At 54.6% G+C, this 25,350-nt stretch overlaps 2 protein-coding genes and 1 non-coding gene across 3 annotated transcripts; 1 reads left to right on the forward strand and 2 right to left on the reverse strand.

The window, feature by feature from the left end:
- Positions 1 to 74: 74 nt before the first annotated feature.
- On the forward strand, positions 75 to 20,304 carry BCKDHA (branched chain keto acid dehydrogenase E1 subunit alpha). Its single transcript, XM_033128733.1, has 9 exons — positions 75 to 364; positions 9,773 to 9,955; positions 10,060 to 10,146; positions 13,941 to 14,049; positions 16,188 to 16,349; positions 18,139 to 18,345; positions 18,533 to 18,674; positions 18,831 to 19,002; positions 19,758 to 20,304. The coding sequence occupies exons 1-9, from the start codon at positions 260 to 262 to the stop codon at positions 19,926 to 19,928; spliced, it is 1,338 nt and encodes a 445-aa protein (XP_032984624.1). The 5' UTR covers positions 75 to 259; the 3' UTR covers positions 19,929 to 20,304.
- Positions 3,980 to 4,053, reverse strand: TRNAA-CGC (transfer RNA alanine (anticodon CGC)). Its single transcript has one exon. It is a non-coding gene; the product is annotated as a tRNA-Ala (tRNA).
- A 146-nt stretch (positions 20,305 to 20,450) lies between the features above and the next one.
- B3GNT8 (UDP-GlcNAc:betaGal beta-1,3-N-acetylglucosaminyltransferase 8) lies at positions 20,451 to 22,716 on the reverse strand. The gene is made up of 2 exons (XM_033128734.1): positions 22,521 to 22,716; positions 20,451 to 22,150 (listed from the first exon to the last, which is right to left on the reverse strand). The coding sequence occupies exon 2, from the start codon at positions 22,116 to 22,118 to the stop codon at positions 20,922 to 20,924; it is 1,197 nt and encodes a 398-aa protein (XP_032984625.1). The 5' UTR covers positions 22,119 to 22,150; positions 22,521 to 22,716; the 3' UTR covers positions 20,451 to 20,921.
- Positions 22,717 to 25,350: the final 2,634 nt, after the last annotated feature.

The following is a 25,350-nucleotide window of genomic DNA, read 5'->3' on the forward strand; positions in this document are numbered from 1 at the left end:
CCTTAAAATCCTGAGGCTCTGGTCACGTTGCCCTTTTCTTTGCCTGTTACAGAAACAACTGTGATGAGGCGATCAGAGTAATTTTTGGGTAGCTAGGTTGTTTCATACACCCATATATAGATGTCGTAGAGACCGCAGGACTAGTAGCAGGTGGTTTCTTGGCAGGGTGGTGCTGGCATTTGAGTAAGGCTCAGGAAGGGGCAGCTCCCAGTCTCGCGGAGGAGAGGGGAGGAGCGCAGAGCAGTTGTTGTTGGTCAAGATGGCGATGGCGGCTGGCGCGGCGCGGATTTGGGGACCAAGTAGAGGCTCGCGCTATGTTGGCCTGCTCCTGCGGCGGCTTGGGGTTCGGCGGCTGGCTAGAACTGTGAGTACCTGGGGCACCGGGGAGTTTTCCCCAAGGGGGACTAGGGGTGTCAACGCTGTCTTTAGAGTGTGGGGTCCCTGCAGGGAGAGAAGGAAGGGCTGTCACAGAAGGGACAAGGGTAGGGAGAACCACTTGGAGAGGACACTCAAAGGGAGACCTTCCACTTCCTTAAAAGAGGAAAAGCGAGGCAGCTTCTTTGGGGATCCTGAAGGAGGGATACAACTTGGAAAAAGAGGGGGGGGTTCCTCATTAGTTGCCACCCACCCCCCACGGGAGGGGTGGCCCCCTGGAGAGACCAGAGAAGGAGAGGAGACCTTTGCCCACGGGGGGTGGAGAGTGAAACTGCCTTAGTGAGGGGAAGACTTTGTGTTCGGTCAAGAACCCCCACCTTCAAAGAGGAGAAAAGAGAGATCACGTCCCCTGCTACCGGCTTTCATAGTGCTCTGTATTTCTTTGCTCCTTTGCTGCAATTCTGATTTTTAAATGGATGGCATAAAAAAGTTGTTTGGTCCTGGGCCGCCTCACCAAGTACCAGGACAGGGATCTTGTCTGTTTTGATCACTCTATAAAGGAGATGATCAGTAAATATTTGTTGAAGTAATGAGAGGAGAAAACGAGGGAGAGGGGTCCACAGGGCACTTTGTCCACATTTTTTAGAAACACATCGAACTGGAAGTCCCTGTGGGCTACCTTAGAACTATGAACTGAAGTTTCACAATAAGAGAATAGTTGTTTAGAAGGTAGGTTATGAAGCAAGACCACCGTGGTTTTATATCCCAAATCTACAAGTTTACAGCTGTGTAGCCTTGGGCAAGGGATTGCTGCTCTCTGGACCTAATTTCTTTCCCCCTCGGGAAAATGCTAACAGTGGCACTACATAGTATTGTTGTGAAAATTAAATATATAGAATGCTAAGAATTGGCCCTGGCATATGATAAGGACAATAGGAACGTTGGCCACTTTTGAAAGTGAGGGAGGAGGAAAGGGAGGGAGAAGAAGGGTGACCTGGGTAGAGCCTGGGTTGGTGAGGGCCTTGGAGAGAATTTGTCAGGATCTTGTGGTGTTGGGTCTGACCCTCTGACCCTCCAATCCAGAACATAGGAAAGCTGGAAGCTGTGGGAAGGAGCTCTAGATAAGAGGAGAAACATGGGAGGAGGATGAAGAGGATGGGTCGGGAATGAGGGGAGGGATCCTTGGAAGGGCGTCTGGATTTTGGAAGGGCTGCTGGGGCAGGATGTGGGTAGGGCAGTCTCCTGCCTTTGGGTTTGTCTGTGTTGCTTTGTTTTTTTTTTAAAGCAGTAAAAAAAAGCTGTTCTCAGTCACAGGAGCCTGTTGGCTGAGTCAGTGCGAGATGGGCAGGACTGGTGAAAGTGTAGGGAAGGGTCATTTGTGGTTGATTAAATATTGTTTCTCACCCCAATAAATTAAAAAAAAATATTCTTCCTTCTTGACTCAGTCACCCTGCTGCCCTTCCCTCGTTCATTTCTTTTTTTTTTTTTTTGGTGGGAGGGGTGCGCGACAGGAGGAGGAGGTCTTTCAGAATCCCTACTTTTTATTTACATATATTTTTAAGTATGTATATTTTTGGAGTCCCTGTTTTTTCTTCCCCTCTTTTATTTCTTCCACTTGGTCTAAGATATAAAATAACACTTTTTTTTTTTTTTTGAGTGGAAGGAAGGAGGAGTAGCATTTAATCAAAGATTTTAGGCCAGGCTGTCAATAGAACTTTTTGCAGTGATGGAAGTGTTTTATATCTGCACTGTTCAGTACAGTAGCCACTAACCACACGTGGCTACTGAGCCTGAAATGTAGCTAGTGCCACTGAGGGACCGAAGTTTTCACTTTACAGACAGTTGCCAACTTATGATGGTTCGACTTAACATTTTTCAACTTTATGATGGTGGGAAAGCAATACACATTCAGTAGAAAACTTGTTTCAATTTTGAATTTCGATCTTTTCCTCGGCTGGCGATATGATATGCAGTACGGTACTTCCTCGTGACGCTGGACAGAGGCAGTGGGCCCCCAGTCAGCCATACGCTCACGAGGGCGAACAGCTAATACTCTACAGTGTTCTGTGTTGCCAGCGCTTTTTGCATATTGTGTTTTCACACCCTGTCATGTCTACAAAACGCACATCTGTGTCTCCTGCTTCTGATGAGAGGAAAAAGGAAGGCAGTGACTCTTGAGACAAACTCAAGATAATCGCCCCGTTGTAGGCTAATGTAAGCATTCTGAGCTCGCTCAAGGTAGGTGAGGCTAAGCTCTGATGTTCAGTAGGTCAGGTGTTTTAAATGTGTGTGTGTGTTTTTTTTTAAGATTTTATTGGGGAAGGGGAACAGGACCTTATTGGGGAACAGTGTGTACTTCCAGGACTTTTTCCAAGTCAAGTTGTTGTCCCGTCAATCTTAGTTGTGGAGGGTGCCGTTCAGCTTCAAGTTGTCCTTTCAGTCTTAGTTGTGGAGGGCGCAGCTCAGCTCCAGGTCCAGTTGCCGTTCCTAGTTGCAGGGGGCGCTGCCCACCATCCCTTGTGGGAGTCGAACCGGCAACCTTGTGGTTGAGAGCCCGTGCTCCACCCAACTGAGCCATCTGGGAGGCAGCTCAGCTCAAGGTGCCGTGTTCAATCTTAGTTGCAGGGGGCAGAGCCCACCATCCCTGTGGGACTCGAGGAGTTGAACCGGCAACCCTGTGGTTGAGAGCCCACTGGCCCATGTGGGAATCCAACCGGCAGCCTTCGGAGTTAGGAGCACGGAGCTCCAACCGTCTGAGCCACCGGGCCATCCCCTTAAATATATTTTTGATTTATGGTATTTTCAGTTTATGCTGGGTTTTTTTGGACTTCAACCATTGTCAGTCAAGGAGCATCTTACTTAATTTTAATGAATTTAAATAGACATAAGTGGCTTCTGGCTTTTGTGTTGGATGGTGCAATTTTAGCCGTTCAAAGTGGAGCCAGGAGATAGCGCCTTGTGGGGGGGAACAGACTGTAGTGCACAGATTGGGTTGTTCTGGTGGCTGGGTTGGGAGGACGGCTGGGGCTGCCTTATTTCTCCCTGCCTGTCTGCCCCTCCTTTCACCGTGGAGGCATTTGCCTGATTCTGCCTTCCTCCCTCCCCCTCCAGTCGCTAGAAGATAGGTTAGTGCGCAGGGAGAACAGGAGGGAGACTTGATTGTCACGGAGTCCTGAGTCAGTTTCTCAGCCACCACCCCAAGAAGCAAGTGGGACCTCAGCCAAGTCATTTCACTTCTCTTTGCTTAGCAAATGGGTAACTAGAGTTCCTGCCCTGTTGGAATTTCAGGGAGCACCTAGAGCTCCCTGTGTGAATTAGCAGGGATGTTATTTCTCTGACCCAACTGATCAGACAGCCTGTCTGGGCTCTAGTACCCTCTGCAGTGTCTCCAAGTGGTTGGTGCCCTGTGTGTATTGTGGGATGAATGGAGATGGTCCTTACTGATCTAATTGTATGGGTCCATCTCCCTCTTGGCTGTGTCTTAAGGAACCAGACCTCTTTTTCGTTTTTTAACTTTTATTTATTTTAAGTGTGTTTTTCCAGGACCCATCAGCTCCAAGTCAAGTAGTTGTTTCAATCTAGTTGTGGAGGGCGCAGCTCACACTGGCCCATGCGGGGATCGAACCCGCAACCCTGGTGTTGCGAGCATCGCGCTTTAACCAACTGAGCTAACCGGCCGCCCCCCCGGGCCTCTTTTTTCACATCATGAAGCACTTTATTATTCGTGGTGCCAAGTGACACCCATTATTATGTTTAATGTAGCCACACTGCAATGTACATACTGGTAGTTTTCTCCTATTACAGATGATAAAACGGAGACTCAGAGTGGTGAGGGCTGAACTTGGATCTCCAAAGCCCAGTTTCTTTTCGTAGTACCAGGCTGCCAGGAGGAGAGCGACAGGACTTCGGTTCAGGTCTTGTGACATCCTGCTTAAGCCAGCCTTGGCGTTTATCACTAGCCTCTGCCCAAGCCAGCTGGTAGGAAGCTGGGTGACAGAGCCGGCCTCAGCCCCCTCCCTCCCTTACCTCAGCCCCTCTGGCCATTTTCCCTTCCTTGGATGAGCCCCTCCTACCCAGAGGCCTTTGTAGGGATATGATTCTTTAGATGTCTGCTGGCAAGCCACTTCAGAGACGCTTTCCCGACCCCAACACCAGTCTCCATCTGTAAAACAAGGAGCGCAGTGGTACCCCGCCTCAGACCTATGGTGAGGATGAAAGGAAGTGGTTTGGTGTTTTTTTTTAACATTTTTAAAATTAATTAATTAATTTTTTAACGGTTTTTTATTAGTTTCGGGTGTACAAAACAGTGTAATAGTTAGACATTTATCATTTATATCCCTCACACTGTGATAAACCCCCTCCCCCATCCACTACCCCTCTGACATCGCACAGAGCCATTACATTTCCACTCTCTATTCCTAATGCTGTACTCCGCTTCTTGTAACTGTGTGTGTGTGTGTGTATATATATATATATATATATATATATATATATGTAAACTTGTAGTTGACATTCAAGGAAATGGTTCTTATGAAGCACTTACCACATATACCATGTGCTCAGTAAGGGCTTGAGAAATGGCTGCTCTGCTGTTTTTCTCCAGGGACAGTAAATCTGGGGTGGCCGTGACTGATGTCAGAAAGGGTGGCCTCCCTCAGGGCTCCACACCTCCAGTGCCTGGGAGAGGATGGTGTTGCTCAAACCCCCGGTCCCTGAGGCCAGAGAAAGCCTGATTAATCATACTTAATCGGCTCCCTAACCAGCCCTTCCAGGAGATGAGGCCGCTGATGAGCTTGCTGACATTTCTGAGCTGGAAGCAAAGCCAGGACTCAGCTCTTTGGGCTGTTTGAGGGCAGAGTGCCTCAGACCCCAGGAGGGAGCGGGTTTGGGTGGCCATAGCTATCCGGAGGACTCGGTTAACTGGTTCCATCCACAAAGCCTTCCATGGCTGGATCCCACCTTTCTCTCCCACCTCCCCAGAGAGTAGCGGTCAGGCTGCCTGGCTCTGTGTGCTGATGCCACCATTCTTGATTTCTGTGGCTTGGACAAGTCACTTAACTCCTCTGAGTTGGCCTTGGGGCCACCTCTGTTTTATGGAGGTGTGATAATAGTGTCCACTTCACTTGACTGCTGTGCAGGGACAGTGAGCACATAGGCAAAAAGAAAGTGCATTGTGTGGCACGCAGACACATGGTTAGCTGTTGTCACTAACGTGCTGCAGCCGTACTGGTCTCCAGGGTTCCATGGAGCCAGGCTCTCTTGCCTCAGAGCCTTTGTCTCATTCCCAGCCTTTGCCTGTCTCACCGCTGCTTGTGCAGCAGCCCTTGGCTTCACTCTGCCTTCTCCAGGAAGCTTTTCCTTCTGCTCCATCTGATACTTGTTGTGAAAAGTTCCTAGAGCTAAGGCAGGCAGGTACTTTTTTTTTTTAAGATTTTTTTTTTTAATTGGGGAAGGGGTACAGGACTTTATTGGGGAACAGTGTGTACTTCCAAAACTTTTTTTTTTTTTTCCCCAAGTCAAGTTGTTAGTTGTGGACGGCGCAGCTCAGCTCCAGGTCCAGTTGCCGTTGCTATTTGCAGGGGGCGCAGCCCACCATCCCTTGCGGGAGTCGAACCAGCAACCTTGTGGGTGAGAGCCCGCGCTCCAACCAACTGAGCCATCTGGGAGCTCTGCGGCAGCTCAGCTCAAGGTGCTGTGTTCAATCTTAGTTGCAGGGGGCTGAGCCCACCATCCCCTGTGGGACTCGAGGAATTGAACTGGCAACTTTGTGGTTGAGAGCCCACTGGCCCATGTGGGAATTGAACCGACAGCCTTCGGAGTTAGGAGCATGGAGCTCTAACCGCCTGAGCCACTGGGTCGGCCCCAGGCAGGTACTTTTTATCCACTTCACCACAAGCCTGTGAAGTAGCAATTCTTATTTTTTCCACAAGGGGACACAGGCTCAGGGAGACTGTCTCCTACCCAAGGTGACATAGCTGGAAAGGGACAGAGCTAGGATTCAAACAGGCAGTTTAGCTCTAGAGTCTTTCACTCTCCCCTGCCCTACAATTAACCACTAAACTATCCTGACTCCTCTGAGATCGCCCCTCTTGATCGAAACTTGTGTGTTTAGTGTTTGTCATCCATCCCTCCCTGTCATGTCCAGCTCTCAGTTCAGGGCCTGACTTGGAACAAAGTATTCAGTATCTACCTGTTTGATAACAGCTGGCAAATCTACTAGTCAGCAACTCATATTTATAGAGCGTTGCTTCTGTGCCAGGCACTGGTCTGGCACATCGACTCGTTAATCCTTATGACCACCCGTGAGATAGGTACTCATACCGTCCTGTGTTTACACATGAGGAAACTGAGGCTCAGGGAGCTTTAGTTACACAGCCAGGGGCAGGAGTCTGCTGGGAGTTCAGGCCTTTAACATTGGTGCTGTAGGGAGTAGCTCCAAGAGGGGCCACCCAGTATTGACCTGGGCAGATCAGACCATCCAGAGCAGGCCTCCCTATTTCTTGTGTGGTGGGAGAGGATGTGGTTTCAAGGCTTTATGTAAATCTGTGTAGCCTCTGCCATTGTAAGTCACTGGCCACCGAGACAAAACCACCCCCTCACCAAAAACAGAAGAAAAACTGGTTGGAGTCACATCCTTCCTCTGCTGGCATTTTACCACCCACTCCATAGTGGAGCATTTCCTCAGGGCCAGGCACTGCCGAGTCCTTTGTGGAGCTCACTGAATCAGCACAGTAACCCTGAGGTGGCCCAAGACAGAAGGGGCCCAACCCCAATGTGTGTGGTGCAGCAAGATGCCCTGATGGTAGCCCTCCAGCCTCTGGAGGCGGACAGAGTCCTGTCCCGACACGCTGGCTTGTTCTGAGCCCCTGTCCTCCTGAGCCCTCGCCTACCTCTTAGAGCCTCTCCCCAGGCCACAGCCCTTGTTCCGTGTGCATCTCCCCTGTGCCTCAGTCTCCCAAGTGTGTGCTGGGACCACTGTCTGGCATTACAATCCAGTTTCAGGTGCAGGCAGTTCTTCTCCCCAACTCCTCTTTTCTCCATCTTCCTCCTGAGGTGCCAGTCATTTCCCTTTTTCCCATTTCCTAACCTTCCTAGATTTTTTTCCCCTTCTCGCGATTTTTGAGCCCATACGAGTAGCATGTCCCATACATACCGGTGCTGAACCCTTTGTGTGCCTTATCTTAGGAACTTTTCACAGCAGCCCTCTGCAGCCTTTGTACAGACGAGGAAATTCAAAGAGACAAGGTGTTTTGCAGAGGGCCGCACAGTCAGCTAAGAAATTAGAACCCAGGTCAGTGGGACTCCAGAGCCAGGAAGTGGAACTGCTCATTCCTCCGTTTGTTTAGTAATTGCCGGTTGAGTGTCCACTCTGTAACTGACCTGGACGTGATCCCTGCGTTTCTGGAGCTTGTGATGTGTGTGGGGGACAGACACACTGCAAAAGGATGCTCTGGGTGGATAGAAAGGTCCAGCCCTGTGAGCGCTCAGAGGGGGAGGCATGGTCTGCAGAGTTTGGCTGCTTCCCTCGCAGGCGGAGGGGAAGTCTGCAATGATGTTGTCAGGCCCAGACCTGCTCTGCTGTTGGGAGTGTAATTTCCTCACAACCATAACTGCAGATAAACGCACACATGTTCACACTCCCCCCTGGAGCCTTGGACGGGATCTTTGCTGCAATTAAAGGAGAGGGAGGGAGGAACACATTCGACACCCATGTGTGAGATCCAGCGCATGGCAAACCCATTCATTCTTCTTTAGCTCCTGCTGGAAGTGAAGCCGCCATTTCTGAGCTAAGAGAAACCTGGAGACCAGAGGGAAGTAAAGATGTAGATGTATGGAAACCAGGCCAGCGATGGCAGTTGGGTTAGGAGCCTCGGTTCTGGGGTCTGAATGTCAGCCCTGCCTGGGTTTAAAGCCCAGTCCTGACTTATTTATTTAAATTGTTAGCTCCATGGCCAGTGCTGGTTATTTTACCTCCCTGAACCATAGTTTTGTCATCTGCTCAAGGGCAATAGTAAGATTGTGTATACAGAGCTCAGCCTGGCACCCCGCAAATGCTTAATCAAGGGGAGCTGTTGCCATACCGAGACCAGTTCAAGGTTAGCTCAAGAGCTAAGAAATCGAATCGGTTCACACCCTGTCACACATGTAGGCTTCTCACGGGCTTTCCCAGCCAGGCCTCTGATCCCAGCAGGTGTGACGCTCCCCATAGGACTCCTCCAGCCACTCTGAGCTCCTTCCAGGTTCCACAAGGGACACAGCACTCCTCACTTTTTGCCTTTTGCACATTCTGTTCCCCTGGCTCGAATGCTCTTTTCCTGACCCCTAGATATCCTTCAGTCTCAGCTCTCATGTCACTTTCTCAGGTACGCCTGACCCTCTGCCATACAGAGCCCCATGGCTTCTTCCATGAGAATATGACGTACCCTCATTGGTTCTTGTTCAGCATCTGTCCTCCATGCCAGGCAGGAGGGACAGATGTCTTGTATCTCTTAGGTCACCATAACCCAGCACAGGGCTTGGAACGAAGCAGGTGCTCAAATATTTGTTGAATGAGTCAGGCTGGGCTTGTGAAGGGAGTTAGGACTGGCGTGGAGAGGGCACTGAAGCGCGTGGAGCAGTTTGCCAGGTGATGGGGGAAGAGGTAGTAAAGAGATGAGAGCAGAGATATGGTGGGAGAAATGACAGCTTTTTTTTTTGAGCGTTTACTATATGACAGTACTCTACTAACATTTTATACACGTGATCTCATTTAAGCTTTGCAACATTTCCATAAGGCGTTCTCCATTTTACAGGTGAGAAAGTAGAGACTGAGGAGGGCAAGTCACTGTCCCATGGTCACCCCGCAAGAGATGTAAACCTTGGCAGGCTGCCTCTTAAGAGCTCACAGGCTTAAGCTCCATGCTGGGTGGCCTCCCTGGGGAGCACACGGGTCAGTAAAGAGCCTATCTGGCTGACTTGAGGGCACAGTGCAGGGGTGTCTGCGCCTGTGGTAGCAGTGGGAGATTGAGAGAGGGGGTCTTTGTGGCCAGACTGGGGCGGCCTTGAATGCCAGGGCGACGAGTTTGGGCCTCTGATAATAATAATAGTAGCTGCCAGTTCTTGAGCTCCCTGCCACTTCACTGAGTCATTTAACCTTTACAACAACCCTGTGGGATGTTATTTTCACCCCAGTTTTACAGATGATTAACTGAGACACAAAGAAGTTCTAGTAACTTGCTCAAGGTTATTCAACGGGAAAGTTGTGGGGCTGGGATTCGCACCCTGTGCGCCAGGCCCGAGTCCACCGGGGCCACGGTGGAGCTTGACCATGAGGCCATACTGCCTGTCGCCGTGGGATTGAGCCAGTGGAACCTCAGGGCTGCTCCTGACTCAGGTGTCCCCCGCCCTCTCTCCGCAGCAGCCCCAGAGGCAGCAGCAGCAGCATTTCTCGTCCCTGGATGACAAGCCCCAGTTCCCAGGGGCCTCGGCGGAGTTCATAGACAAGCTAGAATTCATCCAGCCCAATGTCATCTCTGGGATCCCCATCTACCGCGTCATGGACCGGCAGGGCCAGATCATCAACCCCAGCGAGGACCCCCATGTGAGAGGCCACCTCCCCCACCCCCTGCCTCCCTCACCCAGGCCCCTCGCCCATCTCCTCTCTGGTCCCAACGGCCCCACATCTCCGTGTGCCTCCATTTGCAGCTGCCGCAGGAGAAGGTGCTCAAGTTCTACAAGAGCATGACACTGCTCAACACCATGGACCGCATCCTCTACGAGTCCCAGCGGCAGGTGTGTGGGGACGGTGGGGGAGGGGCTGAGACTCACCTGAGGTCCCCCTACCTGTGTTTGGGCTGAAAGCTCCCAAAGAAGAGAGAGAGTGGAATGGAGAGCTTTTGTCTTGGGGGTCCTTAGAGTCCTTGGGGTCCTCTTGGGGCTCTGAGGGAGAGTGTGGGAAGGGTCTTGCCCAGGGGCAGAAGGATGGACCAGATCACTAACACACCTACTGTGTGCCAGGTGGGGTGGCTTCGCTGTGCTGGGAGAGGGCAGGCGGGAGATCTGAGGGTCCTTCCTCTCAGGAGCTCACAGTCCTGACAAACAGGGTGACATGATGCTTCCTGGAGTACCCGTGTCAAATGTGCTGTGACTCAACACTGTTAGTATCAGCAGATGGAGACCCAATGTCAAAACTGTGTCAACAAAGAGGGAATTTATTGACTCAAGTAACCGCAAGTTCAGATGGCCCTGTTTCTAGACACAGCTGGGTCCAGGGGCCTCAGAAGATGTCACCAGACCTGTTTCTCTCTGAGTGTCTTGTTTCCTCTTCTTTACCTTGGCTTTCTTCATTCTCAAGCAGTGGTGGCCTCTGGAAGCTTCAGGCTCATGGGGAGGTGGCGGAGAAAGGGTTCAGGGTGCGATTGAAGTCCTTATCTGCCACTGTCTAGCTTTGTAGCCCTGGGGCAGCCCTGGGGAAGCTGCTTCACCTCTCAGTGCTTCAGTTTTCTCATCTGTACCTTCTTAATGGGATTGTCGTGAGGATTGATGGTGGCATATGTAAAGCCTTAGGAACAGTGGAACTGGCATTCAGTCAGCACATGATAAATATTTGCTATTGTTAATCATGACCTTACCAGCCTTGCAATTACTAAAGTTTCTACTTAGCTGTGGAAAGAAAATGTCTGGAACCTAATGTTCCAGCAGAAGGCCCCGGGCTGATGCTCGTTGACCAGGCTTTGGTCACAGAGTCCTCCCTGAACCAACCCCAGTGACAGGCCAGGCTGGGGCCATGTGCCCATCCCCAGGAACCAAAGGAGTAGGGGCATGGAGTCCGTCCCTCCCAGGCCATGCAGGCAGAGCAAGGGTACGGCGGTTCCTGTTAGAAAAGGGGGGAGAATGTTGGGCAGGCAGGCCCTAAGATGTCACCACCTGTGGGTCAGGTGGGGGTGGGCTTGGAAATCTGCATTTGCATCAAGCCCCAGGTGACTGCGCTGTGGCTTAAAGCGTGAGGCCCAGTACTGAGCAGATCACAGGGCAGCCTCCTCCTAGACTCTCCTACTCACAGGAACACTCCGTATGGGCTCTGCAAGTTAGAGTCGTGTGTCCACCCTGTCCGGAAACTTCCCTTGGCTCCCACTGTGCACAGGATCACGTCCGGCCTTTCTGCCCAGCCTGTCTCCCATTCCACTGTGGCCTTGGCTCTCTGCTCCCCTCTCCCCAGCCTCAGCGCCAGGCCAGGCCACTCCTCCCACCCTCTCACACATGCCTGGGCTCCTTCCTGCCCCTGCATTGGCTTCACAAACGGACTTTGGAATCTGATGGATGTGGTCCAATCACAACTGTGACTTTGAGCAGGCAATTTTTCTTGTTTTTGTCTTTGTTTCTTCAGTATATTAAAGAATGGAGATAACAGGAGAACCCACCCTGTAGGGATGGGGTAGGAATTCCGTGAGACCCAGCACATAAGGCCCCTTGCCCATTGGCTGCACAGAGGAAGCCCTCACAGAGATCAACTTGTCCATGAAGGTTCATCCTGTTAGCTAGGATTACATTCAGCTGCAAGTAACAGATCCCCTCCAAAAAAATCCTAACAAAAATCAAAGCAGTAGCTTCAACAGATTATAAGAGGTTTTTTTCTCTTGCATAAAAGAAATCTGGAAACGGGTGGTCTGGGGCTGGTATAGTGACACTACAATGTCATTGGATACCCAGTGTTGGCTTCTTGCCTCAGGGGCCCCTCATAAACCTAATAGCTGCTGGAGATCCGCCCATCACATCTTATTCCAGGCAGGAAGTAGAAGAAAGGTGGTAGGTCAGACATGGTACATTCCAGCTATCTCCCCACACCCACCTTTATAGAACTTGCAGGTCGTCCTACCCAATAACATCTCACATTTCATTGGTCACTCCTAGCTATAAGGAAGACTGAGAAATGTAGTGTTTTAGTCTGGGCAGTTGCTGTCTACGATGGAGTGAGAGCTGTGTAAGCAGAGAGTCAGAGGGATGGGATACTGGGGAGCAACCTCTGCCGGTAACCCAGGTCCTGTTTCCTCAGGGGCCCCTCCCAGACTCCTCCCCATGACAGTCTCATAGCCTTGCCTGGCTGTAAGCAGCCACCATCCACCCACTCACTTGGCTCGGGGAGGTCAATTAACTTTTAATTGGCTCCCCATTTAGAAGAAAGCATTATTCATCTGGTTCCCTACCGCAACAGAAAGCCAGGCCTGCGGAACACATGAGGACTGGGCCAAGGGCGTCCTGCGGGTGCCAGCCCGGGCTGCCTCTGTTTCACTTTACACGCAGTCCTGGGGAGCTTCTTCCATCTCTACGCCAGGGGCTCCCAGATCCCCCAACAGACTTCACCTCTTAGCCCCAGATCTGCTTGACTTCCCACCCTGATGTTCCACACCAAATTCAGTCTGTCCAAGCTTGACCTCTGCATCTTCCTCCCAGACCTGATCCTTTTCCTCCCTCAGGTCATTTCTTGGTGAAGGGTGCCACCATCATCCATTTGCCCAAACTGAAGACCTACATTTCATTTCTGTCCCCTCCGTCCCCCTCGCTATCATTCTCTCTCTCGTCATTCACTGTGTCCCTAGGTATTTAATTAGAAATCCATTCTACTGCTCAGTGGTGCCATCCGGAGCCCAGACTTCCTGTCTTTCTGCTTCGCCATCCTGGGCGAGTTGGCTTTCATCCTATGCTTGTTGCCTGACGTTCACAAGATGAATGCCACAGGTCCAGGCTTCACGGCTATGTGTGAGGCGGGAGGGAGGGCTGGGGGAGACCGCTGCCACCAGTCGCAGTGGTCTTTTTTTTTTTTTAAATCAAGAAATTGATTTTTTAAATCAGACTTCCACTTAAGTCTCTGGCTAGAGCTGTGTCCCATGGCCACCTCTGGCTGCAAGGGAGGCTGGGAACGTAACATTTGGCTTTTCCAGGCGCTGAGGTTGGGCACCGGGGTAGCTACCCAAGAGGGTCTGCTGCTCCCTGGCACCACTGACTGCTGCTTAAGACTGTCATCCATGCACTCCTCTCCCTGCCTCCAGCCACAACCAGGCCAGGCCACCGCCCCTGTCTCCTTGCTCACTGCACTCAGTCCTGTCTCCATCCGTTTCCCATGTGGCAGACTGAGAGACATTTCTAGAGCATGCCCCCCGCCCCCCACCCAGGAGAACCTTCAGCAGGTTAGCGTTCTCCGGGTGAAGTCCATCCAGGTGTCTCATTGCCTGCACTACCTTGCCTCTCTCTCCCGCCCCTACTTCATGTCCCGCCCTTCCAGCCTGATGGCCTTTATTGTTCTTTCTGCCTAGAAGCCTCCACCCAGCCCTACTTTTGCTCAGCGTAGGCCTTTCTCCCCGGTGCACCTCCATGGTGGGGCTCGCGTCACACAGCCCCCTCACTCGTGCTGTAACCTGTCTGGCAGTCCCTCCGTGAAGTCAGTAGCCCCCGTGTGGCCTGGCTGACAACGGCCTTCAGGAAGTATCTGTTGATCAGTGGAGTCCTAAAAGTGGGTCAGGATTTGGATGGTTCTCTGTCATTGCCCCACATTGCTGAGCCCAGGCCTCCGGGCCCCAATCCATCCCCAGGGCCGGATCTCCTTCTACATGACCAACTATGGCGAGGAGGGGACCCACGTGGGGAGTGCAGCAGCCCTGGACAACACGGACCTGGTGTTTGGCCAGTATCGGGAGGCAGGTACGTCTGGCATGGCTTGGCCCTGTGGAGCACGTGCCAGAGGCGGGGCCTGTGGTCCCTTTTGAGGCAGGTCAGGCCCAGTCCGTCCTGGTGTGAAGGTGAGGCCCACATTAGTTACCCTATGTGTTCTTCCAGGAGCAGCATGGGGCCACGGAGCTAGAGGAAGAACTTTTTGAGCAAAAGAGCCAAGCCAGGGACAGGAGTTTGGAGGGGGTGGGTTTCCCCTCTGGGGAGGCCAGGCAGTGTTGGGGTTAAGAGCCTGTGCTCCAACTTGTCCATGGTTACCAGTTGTCAGATTTGGGGCAAGTCACTTCCCTTCTCTGAGCGTCAGTTTTCTCATCTCCAAAATCGAGATGATGATGGTATTGCAACCCCTGCATAGTGGGCTTGCTGGGAGCATGCCGTGAGGGCAGGCCTGGCTGCGGCTGTGACACGTGCTCTGGGCCCCTGTCCACACAGCGCAGGCTCGGCTGGCCTCTCTCCAGGCACCGCAGCCTTCAGGGAGCAGAAGCAGGTGGGAGGGCTAGCAGGTCCCAGCCAGGGAGCTGGCTCACTTCTCAGTGAATGAGTGTGAGGAAGGAAGGATCAAAGACTAGGGCTGAAGAAAATCAGTGTGTGTTACAGAGTGACCGGGGGTGAAGGAGTTAGCCCAGGGAGCTGTGAGAGGAGGGGTCCAGAGTGGTGGTTGGTATGGAGGCCACCCTGTAGGGATGTCAGGGAGGCACATCTTGACCCTTCCTCTCAGGCACTGCACGACCATGGGCAGGTTGCTTACCTGTTCCTTGCCTCAGTTTCCTCATCTGTAATGGGAGATGGTGAACCCCTCAAGACGGTTGTTGAAGGGTTCATGGGGCAGATAATGCGAAGCTGTCGGCATAGGGCCTGGCACAGGGTAAGCACTCAGTGTTGGACGTGATGTTGTGACTGGGACCTCTCGCCCTGGGACAGCTTTTTAGGGAGACGTCCTGGCCAGGCTGGCTCTGCAGAGCCAGCCTGGACCCGCATGGCGTTGCAGTCTACTGTCAGACTGTCTCCTCCGCTGTCCGCTGCACCAGACCCCACCCCACATGCCCTGGACAGATGCCCTGTGATAGAGTCTGTGGTTCAGCACTGTTAGCAGGATTTCCCCAGACACTGGGCCGCAAGCCAGGCCCCTGCCAGTTCTGCTGAGTGCTTTCTGCCTGTTTTTGCTGAAAGGGTCTCTGGTGAGCGCTCCAAGCAGGGCTGAGTGAGGGCCCTGGCATCCCAGTGGCAGGTGGACACTCCACACAGGGCTGTTTGGGCCCTGGCTGCCCCTGCAGGAGGGAGCCCTCTGGCACCACAGGTCAGCAGAAGGCCCTGTGTCTGCACAGCAGCTGAGGGCACTCTTGTGGGGTCAGGAGGTGAGTCAGATCCCGTGCCCCAGCCCTGACACAGTCTCCCCCCGCAGAGTGGGGAGAACAGGGTACTGAGAACAACAGCTTAGCACTCACTGAGCTCTTGAACACCGGGATGCTGTCCTCAGTGCTGGAAGCAGCTGAGGTGAGGACCCTGCCTGAGGACCCACCCAAATGAGGGCCTGGCACTGGACTGCGTCAGGGCAACCCACCCCCCGCCACATCACGGTTACCCGTCAGAGCCTGGTGTTGGGGGTCCCTTTCATTTACCAGAGATTTTGTTTAAAGAAAGGGTTTTACTGCTATAAACAGGTTTGAATATTTCCTGTAGTCCAGAAGTTGTGAGCTAGTGGCCTGTACTTTTATTTGGTTCATAGGATGATTTTTTAAAAAGTAATTGAATTAGTTGAAACATTTAAAAATCAGGTAGTTTCTCATTAAAAAAAAAAAAAAAAAAGCCAAGCTAGATTTCTTCTTCTTTTGAAAAACTGGATGATTTGGCCTCCCTGGGCAGCATCAGGTGGTCTGAACAGCCACCTCCCTCTTGAGACAGGCCTGTGCTTTCTGGTCTGTCTACCTGGTTCGTGCACCTGCCTGGTCCCCTAAGCATCAAACCTGCCTCCCCAGCTCTCATCCAGCTCCCTTACTGTACACACAGGGAAACTGAAGCCTGGGCAGGAAGGGCCTTGCCTCTGGACCCCCACGGGATTGGTCTGCTCCCTGTGACCCCCACCCCAACACCGCTGCCTCCTCCCCACACAGGTGTGTTGATGTATCGGGACTACCCTCTGGAACAGTTCATGGCCCAGTGCTACGGCAACGTGAATGACCTAAGCAAGGGGCGCCAGATGCCCGTCCACTACGGCTGCAAGGAGCGCCACTTCGTCACCATCTCCTCTCCGCTGGCCACACAGATCCCTCAGGGTGAGGATGCACGCCCCGGGCCTGGTACCCCTGCTCAGGCCTCTGCCCTTCTCCACCACAGGGCGGCTTCCTGGCTTGTGACACGGTCAGAGCCCTGGTGGGACCTCCAGACTTTCTCAACCCTTCTTGTCTGGGACCCTTCAGAGGAGGGCTGTGGTGGAGTCCTCACCCGTTTGGCAGGCTTGAGCTGGCATGACGACGTTCTTGATTTGTGAAACTTGTGCCTACCCCGTTTGTCTGCTCACAAACATAACCAACTGTGCGTGACCGAGCATATACCAGGTTCCTTGTTAAAGGTCACCCAGCAGGTAGTGAGAAAAGTAGGGACTCAAATCATGGCCTGTGTGGCTCCAGAGCCTGGATTCTCGACCCTGACCCTGCTCTGCCTCAGTTCTCGGAGTCCACCTCCCCTAAAGCTTACTCTGGAAGCCCAGCACTTAGAGTAGTCGGTTTGGCTTCTGTTAAAGACGACTGCTTGGGAAGCAGACCTGCCCGGGTTGGGCCCGCTCCCGCATGGTATGGAGACCATGGAAGCGGAACCTCCCGCCCCGCCCTCTGGAGCCTGCCCTTGATCGAGGGTCAGTCTGGCCTTTGGCTGTCACTGCTCCAGGCATCCCAGATACATGAGTTTCTGTGCCTACAGGGTTAGCAGAGTGCCTGGCACGTCAGAAGACCCCATGCACATTCACTCATAGCGTTCTGTGTGGGAACCAGGAGTGGTTCATGCCTCTGAGGTGGGAGATGGGCATGGCAGCCTTCTGGGAGGAGGTGGCATTTTTGCTGGAGGTTGGTAGGATTTCCATAAGGTGAGGGCCTGGCCCTCACCTTCCATTTAGGTGCCATTATGTCACTTCAGTTGGCAAATGTACGGAGTATCTGTTATGTTGGTGCCATTCTAGGCTCAGTGAACAAGAGACAGACAAACCCCTCAGCCCTCCTGGTGCTGACTGGGGGTAGGGAAGATGGACAGTAAACAAGATAAAGAAGTGACCCACGGAGCATGTCAGGGGTGATAAATCCTACAGGGAAAAATGAAGCTGAGAAGGAGTGCTGTGTGGTAGGCAAGGTGGGGTGGAATCACTAGTGACATTTCTGTATAGACTAGGTGAGGGGGGTGGCCAGTGGGGATCTCGAGGTGGCTGCCTGCTCGATGTGTTTGAGGTACAGGGAGGAACCCAGTGGGGCAGCTGTGGATGGGGGTGGGGGAGAGAGAAGTCAGAGGTACGGGAGGGGCGTGAGGGCCTTCAGCTTTTACCCAGAGTGGAATGGGGACTGTGGGGAGGGGAAGAGTGGCTGCTGTGGCCTGGCTCATAATTTCGGACTCTTCTGCTGCCCCGAGGGTAATAAGTTGGTCCTAGGTTGGGCCGGTGAGGGGTGAGGTGACTGTGGTGTGACCTGGACGAGGTAAAGGGGGTGGGGAGAAGGGCTCAGATTCTGGCTCTGTTCTGAAGGTGGAGTAGGTGTGGGGATGACAGAAGGTTAGGAGGCAAAGATGGTGCTGGCGTTTTGGGCCTGAGGAGTTGGAAGGATGGAGCTGCCATCAGCTAAGGGAAGAAGACTGGAGTGGAGCAGGTTCTGGGGGGACAGTCAGGACATCAGGTGTTTTCTCTCCCCTCGGAGCTTCAGAGCGAGCCTGAGCCCAGAAGCCTGAGGTTGGGGTGAGTGTGTGTGTGTGTGTGTGTGTGTGTGTGTGTGTGTGAGAGAGTGAGAGAGAGAGAGAGAGAGAGAGAGAGAGAGACAGGAATGTGTGGGGCTCTGCGCCTGCTCACCGCCCTCTCACTCCCTGCAGCTGTTGGGGCAGCCTATGCGGCCAAGCGGGCCAACACCAACAGGATCGTCATCTGTTACTTTGGTGAGGGGGCAGCCAGCGAGGGGGACGCCCATGCAGGCTTCAACTTTGCTGCCACCCTTGAGTGTCCCATCATCTTCTTCTGCCGGAACAACGGCTATGCCATCTCCACGCCCACCTCCGAGCAGTACCGCGGGGATGGCATTGGTACGGGCCTGTGTACTTTCTTCCCCTCCCCCTCCTGCCACCCCCTGCCTTCCTCCTGCAATGTCTGGCACAAGGCACAAGGCACAAGGGAGGTCGCAGGAGTCAGTGAATGGAGTGCTGCTCTGCTCTCTTCGCCTTTCTTTCCCTCTCCCATTTCCTGCTCATCGATCTGCTTCTGTCCCCACAGCGGCTCGAGGCCCAGGGTATGGCATCTTGTCGATCCGCGTGGATGGCAATGATGTGTTTGCCGTGTACAACGCCACCAAGGAGGCCCGGCGGCGCGCCGTGGCAGAGAACCAGCCCTTCCTCATTGAGGCCATGACCTACAGGTGCCTGCCTCCCCCACCTCTCCATCAGCCTTGCAGCAACCACCTTTAGCATATTGCCCACATTGATCACTGGAGTCCCCAAAGCCTGGCCCCATCACCCATGTGGTATCCCCTTCCTTGCCTTTATTCCATGTGTACTCCCCTCCCCCTGGGCAGGATTGGGCACCACAGCACCAGTGATGACAGCTCGGCATACCGCTCGGTGGACGAGGTCAATTACTGGGACAAGCAGGATCACCCCATCTCCCGGCTGAGGCAGTACATGCAGAACCATGGCTGGTGGGACGATGAGCAGGAGAAGGTCTGGAGGAAGCAATCCCGCAAGAAGGTGAGGCGCCCCCCCGAAACTGACACCCCGGGGACGTGTTCCAGGGTGGTACATCATGGAGAACTCCCGAAGGACGGAGAGGCTGGGACTTAGGGGACATTGAACTGGGAGACTCGGGGATCGACCCAGTGGTGTCTCTAAGTACGGCCTGTGGAGCCAGGCTGCTGGGCACACGCACCTCTGCTGTGTCCTTGGCGCGATGTCTGCCCTCTGCTCCCTCATCTCTGAAGAGGGATTCTGGGGTACCCACTTCGGGTTATTTGAGGGTGAGGTGACTTAATCTGAGTGTGGTGTAAGTGTCCCTCCCAGAGCCAGTCCGCTGGCCCCTGGCCCCGGTCATCAGGAGCCAGACGCAGTGTAGGCCAGTGGTAAGGGAAGGGCAGACCCTGGAGTCAGGCAGCTTAGTGCATCTGGCTCCGCCCCCTCGGTAATTGCATCATTGTGGGCAGCTTGGCTTCTCTTCTCTGGAGCTTGGTTTCCTCATCTCTAAGCGGCCTGCTTCTTAGGCCTGCTGAGATGCTGAAACCATTCCGTACTCGTAGTCCAGTGTCTGGTCCTGTGAAGGATGGAGGTGCTGGGATTGGGTGCGTTGATGGGGGATGTCAGCTGTCACCACTATGATGGTGAGTGTCTCCACTGTCCAGATGGGAACATCAAAGGCTCGAGGGAGTTAACCCCTCACCAGGGTCCCACAGGTAGGAGGCAGGCCCTGGGTGGGAAGCTGGCTGCTGGCCCAACTGTCCCGTGTCCCCCAGGTGATGGAGGCCTTTGAACAGGCCGAGCGGAAGCTGAAGCCCAACCCCAGCCTGCTCTTCTCAGACGTGTATCAGGAGATGCCCTCCCAGCTCCGCAAGCAGCAGGAGTCCCTGGCCCGCCACCTCCAGACCTACGGTGAACACTATCCCCTGGACCACTTCGAGAAGTGAGGCCTGCTCACCCCTCCGCATCCACCTCAGCTACCCTGAGAGGCAGCTCCAGGCTGAGGGCTGAGGGAGCCAGCAGGACACTAGGACGCCCTTCCCCAGCCAGCTCCCTCCAAGACACTCAGGAGCCAGAGCAGTGCCTGAGGCGGTAAGGCAGGCCTTCCGCTTACCATCCTTGCTCCTCCAGGCTATTATATTGTGGGGGGCTCTGTCAGCCCCTACTTTGCCCGTGGCTACAGTGCCTTCTCCTAGGGGCTGAGCAAGGGCGCCTCCAGGACTGGAAGCCTCTCTGGGCTGGGGCAGGCATGGGAGGTGAGCCTGTGAAATTTACTTAAAGTTAGAGGTGGTTAGCAGGCAGTGAATAAACTGTGTCTCTACATTTGGCGCTCTGCCACTTCTGGTCTCTGACTCCTAGAGTTTTAGAGGTGGGAGGAGAGTCCTGCATGACTGGTTTGGGACCCTCCCCCCTTACATTAGATGAATAAGGGCAAGCCCGTTGAGTCCTCTACTTCCCCCGGAAACTTTCGCAAGCTGAAAGGCCAGCTTCCGCAGACAGGAGCGGGGTGGGATCCTTCAGAGATGGGCTCCTGCTCTCCCATAGAATGAGGCAAGCCTGTCTTCAGCAAGGTGATGAGGAAGCCGCTGGCACTGGCCCTATCCAGTAAGGGTGGGGAGGATGTCTGGTATAAAGTTCAGTGTGTGGCTGCGCTCTGCTCTGTCAATGTCTCTGGGGACCCACAGCGCAAAGAGAACTCCAGGCCTCAGAGTAGGGAGTGCATATTTTTCAAAAATAAAAAGTAGACAAAAACAATCTTCTGCCTCCCTCTGCCCAGTCCCATAGCCTGGGCAGGCCCAGGAGGGGCTCAAACAGCCAGGATTCCAGGACCTCCTCCCTCACACCAAGGCCTAAAAGGAGAGGCTGTGCAAGGGGCAGGCACTGAGGTCCTGCCCAGGGCCCAGGTCAGGTCCACCCTCCCCTTAAGTCCCTACTGAGGCTCAGCAATGGAGCTGAGGGTCTTGCAGATGTTTCCAGAGCCGAATGCTGTCCTGGGGACTGAGGGGCCGCACCAGCAGCAGGTCACGGAGAGTGCAGGGGTCAGCTGTGCGGTCTGCTGGCCAGGCTGTGAGGAAGCCTTTGTGGGCCCTGGGCACCAGACCCAGGGCACGGAAGCACAGGCCGATGTAGACGTCATTGAAGGGGAACGGTGCCACACGGGCCACTGCCTGCAGCAGCCAGGGTACCAGTCGCCCAGCAATGACGTAGCCACCCCCACTGGCATAGGCCGGGTAGTCACCTTCGAAGAAGGACCTGGGCACGTAGAAGGGTCCAGGCTTCCGGAGGGGCTTGGCCTGAGTAAAGACCTCACCCAGGTAGAGGCCTGGGGCCCAGCTGCGTGGCAGGGCCCGCAGGTATTGCAGCAGGGCGGGGGTATGCACAAAGGCGTCATCCTGAGCTAGCAGGACAAAGCTCACAGCAGGACAGTGGTGGCCAAGCCAGGACAGCAGCAGCAGGTCCTTGAGCGTCTGGTTGAAGGGGACGTCGAGGAAGTCCCAGAGCAGCAGGTCACTGTAGCGACGGCTCTCCCAGGCCACGAGGGGGCGTAGGTCAGGGCCCCCTTCACCCACTGGGGACCCCAGCAGGAAGAGCAGCCTGACCCCAGGAGCCGGGCCACCCCAGGTCTCCCTCACAGCCTGGCGTTCTGCAAAGCGCCCTGGTTCCGACTTGACAGCCAACAGCAGGTAGGGGTCGTCGGTTTCCTCGCAGCTGGCCACTTGGCCATTGTCAACTCCAGGCAGCCACCGTGGGAAGCTCCGGCAGGCTGCTGACAGCAAGAAGCGGCGGAGGTCCTCAGGGTAGGAGGCAAAGTCAGGGATCTCAGTGGCGGCAGCAGCCCCCCAAGCTCGGCAGCCCCCCAACTCAGTGCTGTTCCCACTGGGCAGGACCCCCAGCCGCCACTGCTGCTGGTTCCAGTAAGCTGAGGGCAGTGGGGCAGTCTGGCCCAGACGGGCTGAGAGGTTAGCAGGCAGGGTGGGCTCGGGGCTGGCTGATGTGGGGCCTGGCAGGGTGCCGTGGGGTCCCAGGTAAGCTTTGTTCAGCCGAGACTCTGATGTCCACTCGATGTAAACTTTGAGGCCCAAGAGCGTAAGCAGCGCCGACAGGCAGAGAAGGCACTTGGGGCAGCGCATGACCATGACCCGGCCCAGGGAAGGGATGGCCGCGGGAGCTGCAAAGGAGCCACAGTGGCCTTTGGGGTGCAGGGATGGGCCCTCAGTCCCCACCAACCCCCCTAATGGCGTCTCTCAGTCCCAGATGCTAAACTGGCCATCAACCAAAGACCCAGCTCTTCCCTATTACTGAGCCTGGAATCACTGCTCCAGTCCCGTTCCAACACCCACTCTTTCCTCCTCAGCCCAGCCCCTTCCACCAGCTTGCTTCCCCCCAGTCCTCCCTCCCCCTCCCCATTCATCCCTCTCACCAGGAATCTGGATCACTGGGGGCAGCTCCTTCCACTGTCATAAATACCCAGCCTCCCTTGCCCCACGAGTTCCCACCCTAGAGACTGGGGAGCCAGGGACCTGTTCCCTCCTCTTTACCTCTGGGTCGGGCTCCCGCCAGCTCCGGTGCCCTGGGCCTCTGGTCAGGCCCTCCCTGCTCCCTCCTGCCCTTGTCCTGCTGTGGCTCTGTCGTTGTTCTGCAGCCCAGCCTAGACCATCCAATGGGGCGGGGCGGGGAGCAGAGCAGCGGCTGGGAGGGCCCCAGGGGCCGGGAGGGGCTAGGGCGGGGCTGAGCAGGAGGGGGAGAGCGGGAAGGCTGGAGGCCGACCTGAGAGATGGGGCTCTGGCGTGTTAGGGCTGGTTTTCTGGTGAGACAGCGGGAAAGGTGCAGGGGTGGCTACAGAGACAGACGGGGCTCTGGGCGAGGCCTGGGAGGGGAGGATTAGGGGCCTGGGAGAGAGTCCCAGGGAGGGTGAGACAGGGCTGTGTAGTGTTGGAATGGCCCAGGGACAGCAGAGGGGCAAAGCCGGGAGGGGAGAGGAGGGGCGAGCGCCTGGTTGCAGAAGGAGGTAGAGGAGAACGTGCAGAGAGGAATGGGTCAGCCTGCCAGAGGCGGGGGTGTTGTTGCCACCCAGAGCCGGGGGTGGGGGGGGTGTGAGAGGGGCTGGTGAGGAGGAGAGCCAGACAGGGAGACCTCAGGGACAGGCAGGACGATGAGAGAGAGGAGATGGAGACTCAGGGAGGCAAGAGGAGAGCACTGGCAGGAGAGAGCGAGGATGAGGAAGGAGGAGGGAAATGGAGACAGGGAACGAGAGAGAAGGGGTGGCTGGGAAGCCCCCGTGAGGGAGGAAGAGGGGAAGATTGAGAGGCAGGTGGAGGGACGCGATGGGGTCTGAGGAGGGAGTCTGCGAACAGAGAGCCGGACCCAGGAGGAGGCGGGGAAGGGAGCCAGGGAGAAGCAGGAGAGGACCAGTGGGGAGAAGGGGTGGCTGGAAGGGGAACCAAACTGGAGGGCAATAGAGGGGTGGGTGTACTGGGAGCCCTCTAGTTCAGCCGGCTCTGCGCCTCCTCCATCCCTGAGGCACCTGGGATGCCAGACTAGCAGGGCGGGAACCCATTCCTACCCAGCCCCGCCCACAGCTGCACTGGGACTCAGGAACACTCACATCCGGCCCCCCAGGGACTGGAGAGGGTGTCTGCCTGTGTTTACAGTCTTACCCTCCCAAAGCTCCTGCTGTTGGGGCTCCGTTAGCTGTCTGGGGAGGCGGGCAGATAGGGCCTTCTCATCGGAGACCCGGAACCTGCGGTGGGACTAAGCCTGGCATGATCCTCTTCACCCCACCCAGGGTTGGGGCGCACTGTCCGATAGTCTCAGGGACCCTGTCTGTAATCAGCAGCAGTTGATTATCTGTCTAGTGCTGATTTCCTCCCCGCAAGTTTGAATAATGGAGCCCATGGGACCAGTTGGAGGAAGAGTGCCAAGGAAATGGGGAACATTAATGGAGTAAAAGCCAGAGTGGGAAATGACAGGCAGGGTCTGGGGCCAGGAACCTGGGCACCCTGGAGGGGGTCCAAGCCCTCCTTTGCTGGGGCCAGGAGAGAGGGGTCAAGGCCCCAGCTCTCCTGGCTCCTCTGGCTTCTCCCAGAGGGTGCAGAGGTTCTCTACAGCACGGGAGGTGGTGACACTGTCCCTCCTGGGGGTGTTCGGAAATCTCGGAGGGTACAGTTTTAGTTGCTATGTGCACCAGTCTGAGTCCAATCAGGAGAGAGAGCACACAGCAGTGGGAACAGGAAAGTTGAATATCAAGAATGATTTAAGAGGTGACTTCCTGTGGAAGAGTTGAGGGGTACATGTGCAGGTCGACCATGATCAAGCCAATCCAAAATCCTGGCTCCCCAAAGCCTCTGGATCCCTCTTCCCGATTATGCCAGGGCAGTTCTGGCTTCTCGCCTCATTAACTACAGGCCACTGTTGAGTCCAGTTCCAGTCAGCCAACCAAGGAAGCTGTTAGAACCACCTCCAGCTGCACAAACTAACCCATGAAATCTAGAGTCTAGCAAGCGCCCTTGGACCAGTGAACTTGGCCAGATCTAGTGTTACATCCACGCTCGCTGGTCTAACACCCTTAGAATCCACTCCTGCACTGGTTCTCTGGATACAAGCTGTTCCCTCCTGGGTCAAAGTGAACACAGGTCCCCTGGGGAACAGATTTGACCCTAGGTATTTATGGGTCTAGTGACAGCAGGGGTGCTTGTCATGAATCTTAAAAAGGATGGACATGGCCATTCAAGGCATCTGTCCCAGGTGAGGTCATCGCATCATGGGAATTTCAAGCACAGGTAGGCTGGTGGTCTGACACTGCGCAAGGAGGCCCAGGGTGACAGGGTTCAAGATCGTGTTTCCCTTGGGTCCAACTGGATGGCCACATTCCAAATTTCAGGATCCCACTATTTACCAGTCAGTACCCTCACTTTCATAGGAGGAACTTGTCAAGACTGGGAATTCAACCATCATCAACCTGAAAACTTAAATGTGTCATATTTTTCAGCCATATTAGCCCTGTGGTTACAAGTAAGAACTTTTGGGTGTGTCATGGAAGCACTCCAGTTCTCAGACTGTGACTCGAGCCAGCAGACCTGAACTTGCCCTTGTCCATCTGTAACTCAAGGGCACTCCCAAGATAGGCTCCGTCCAGCGCCTATCTTTAGAACTGTCATTACTGCCACAGCGGTCAAGCGCAGCAGCCAGAGGGGCTCCCACGGCACGTGCTTCAGCTGACACCTCGTCACAGTCAACTCTCGTGACAGCCTGATTGTGATGCCACTGTGTGCCATGGCTATCTGGCATTTCAAACCCCACATCCCATCTCTGTGAGCCGATCTCCCGGGACATTCTGGATACCAGCGCTGTATCAGTTTGAACCCAATC

Source organism: Rhinolophus ferrumequinum, chromosome 15, assembly GCF_004115265.2.
Source record: "Rhinolophus ferrumequinum isolate MPI-CBG mRhiFer1 chromosome 15, mRhiFer1_v1.p, whole genome shotgun sequence".
Lineage (NCBI taxonomy): Eukaryota > Metazoa > Chordata > Mammalia > Chiroptera > Rhinolophidae > Rhinolophus > Rhinolophus ferrumequinum.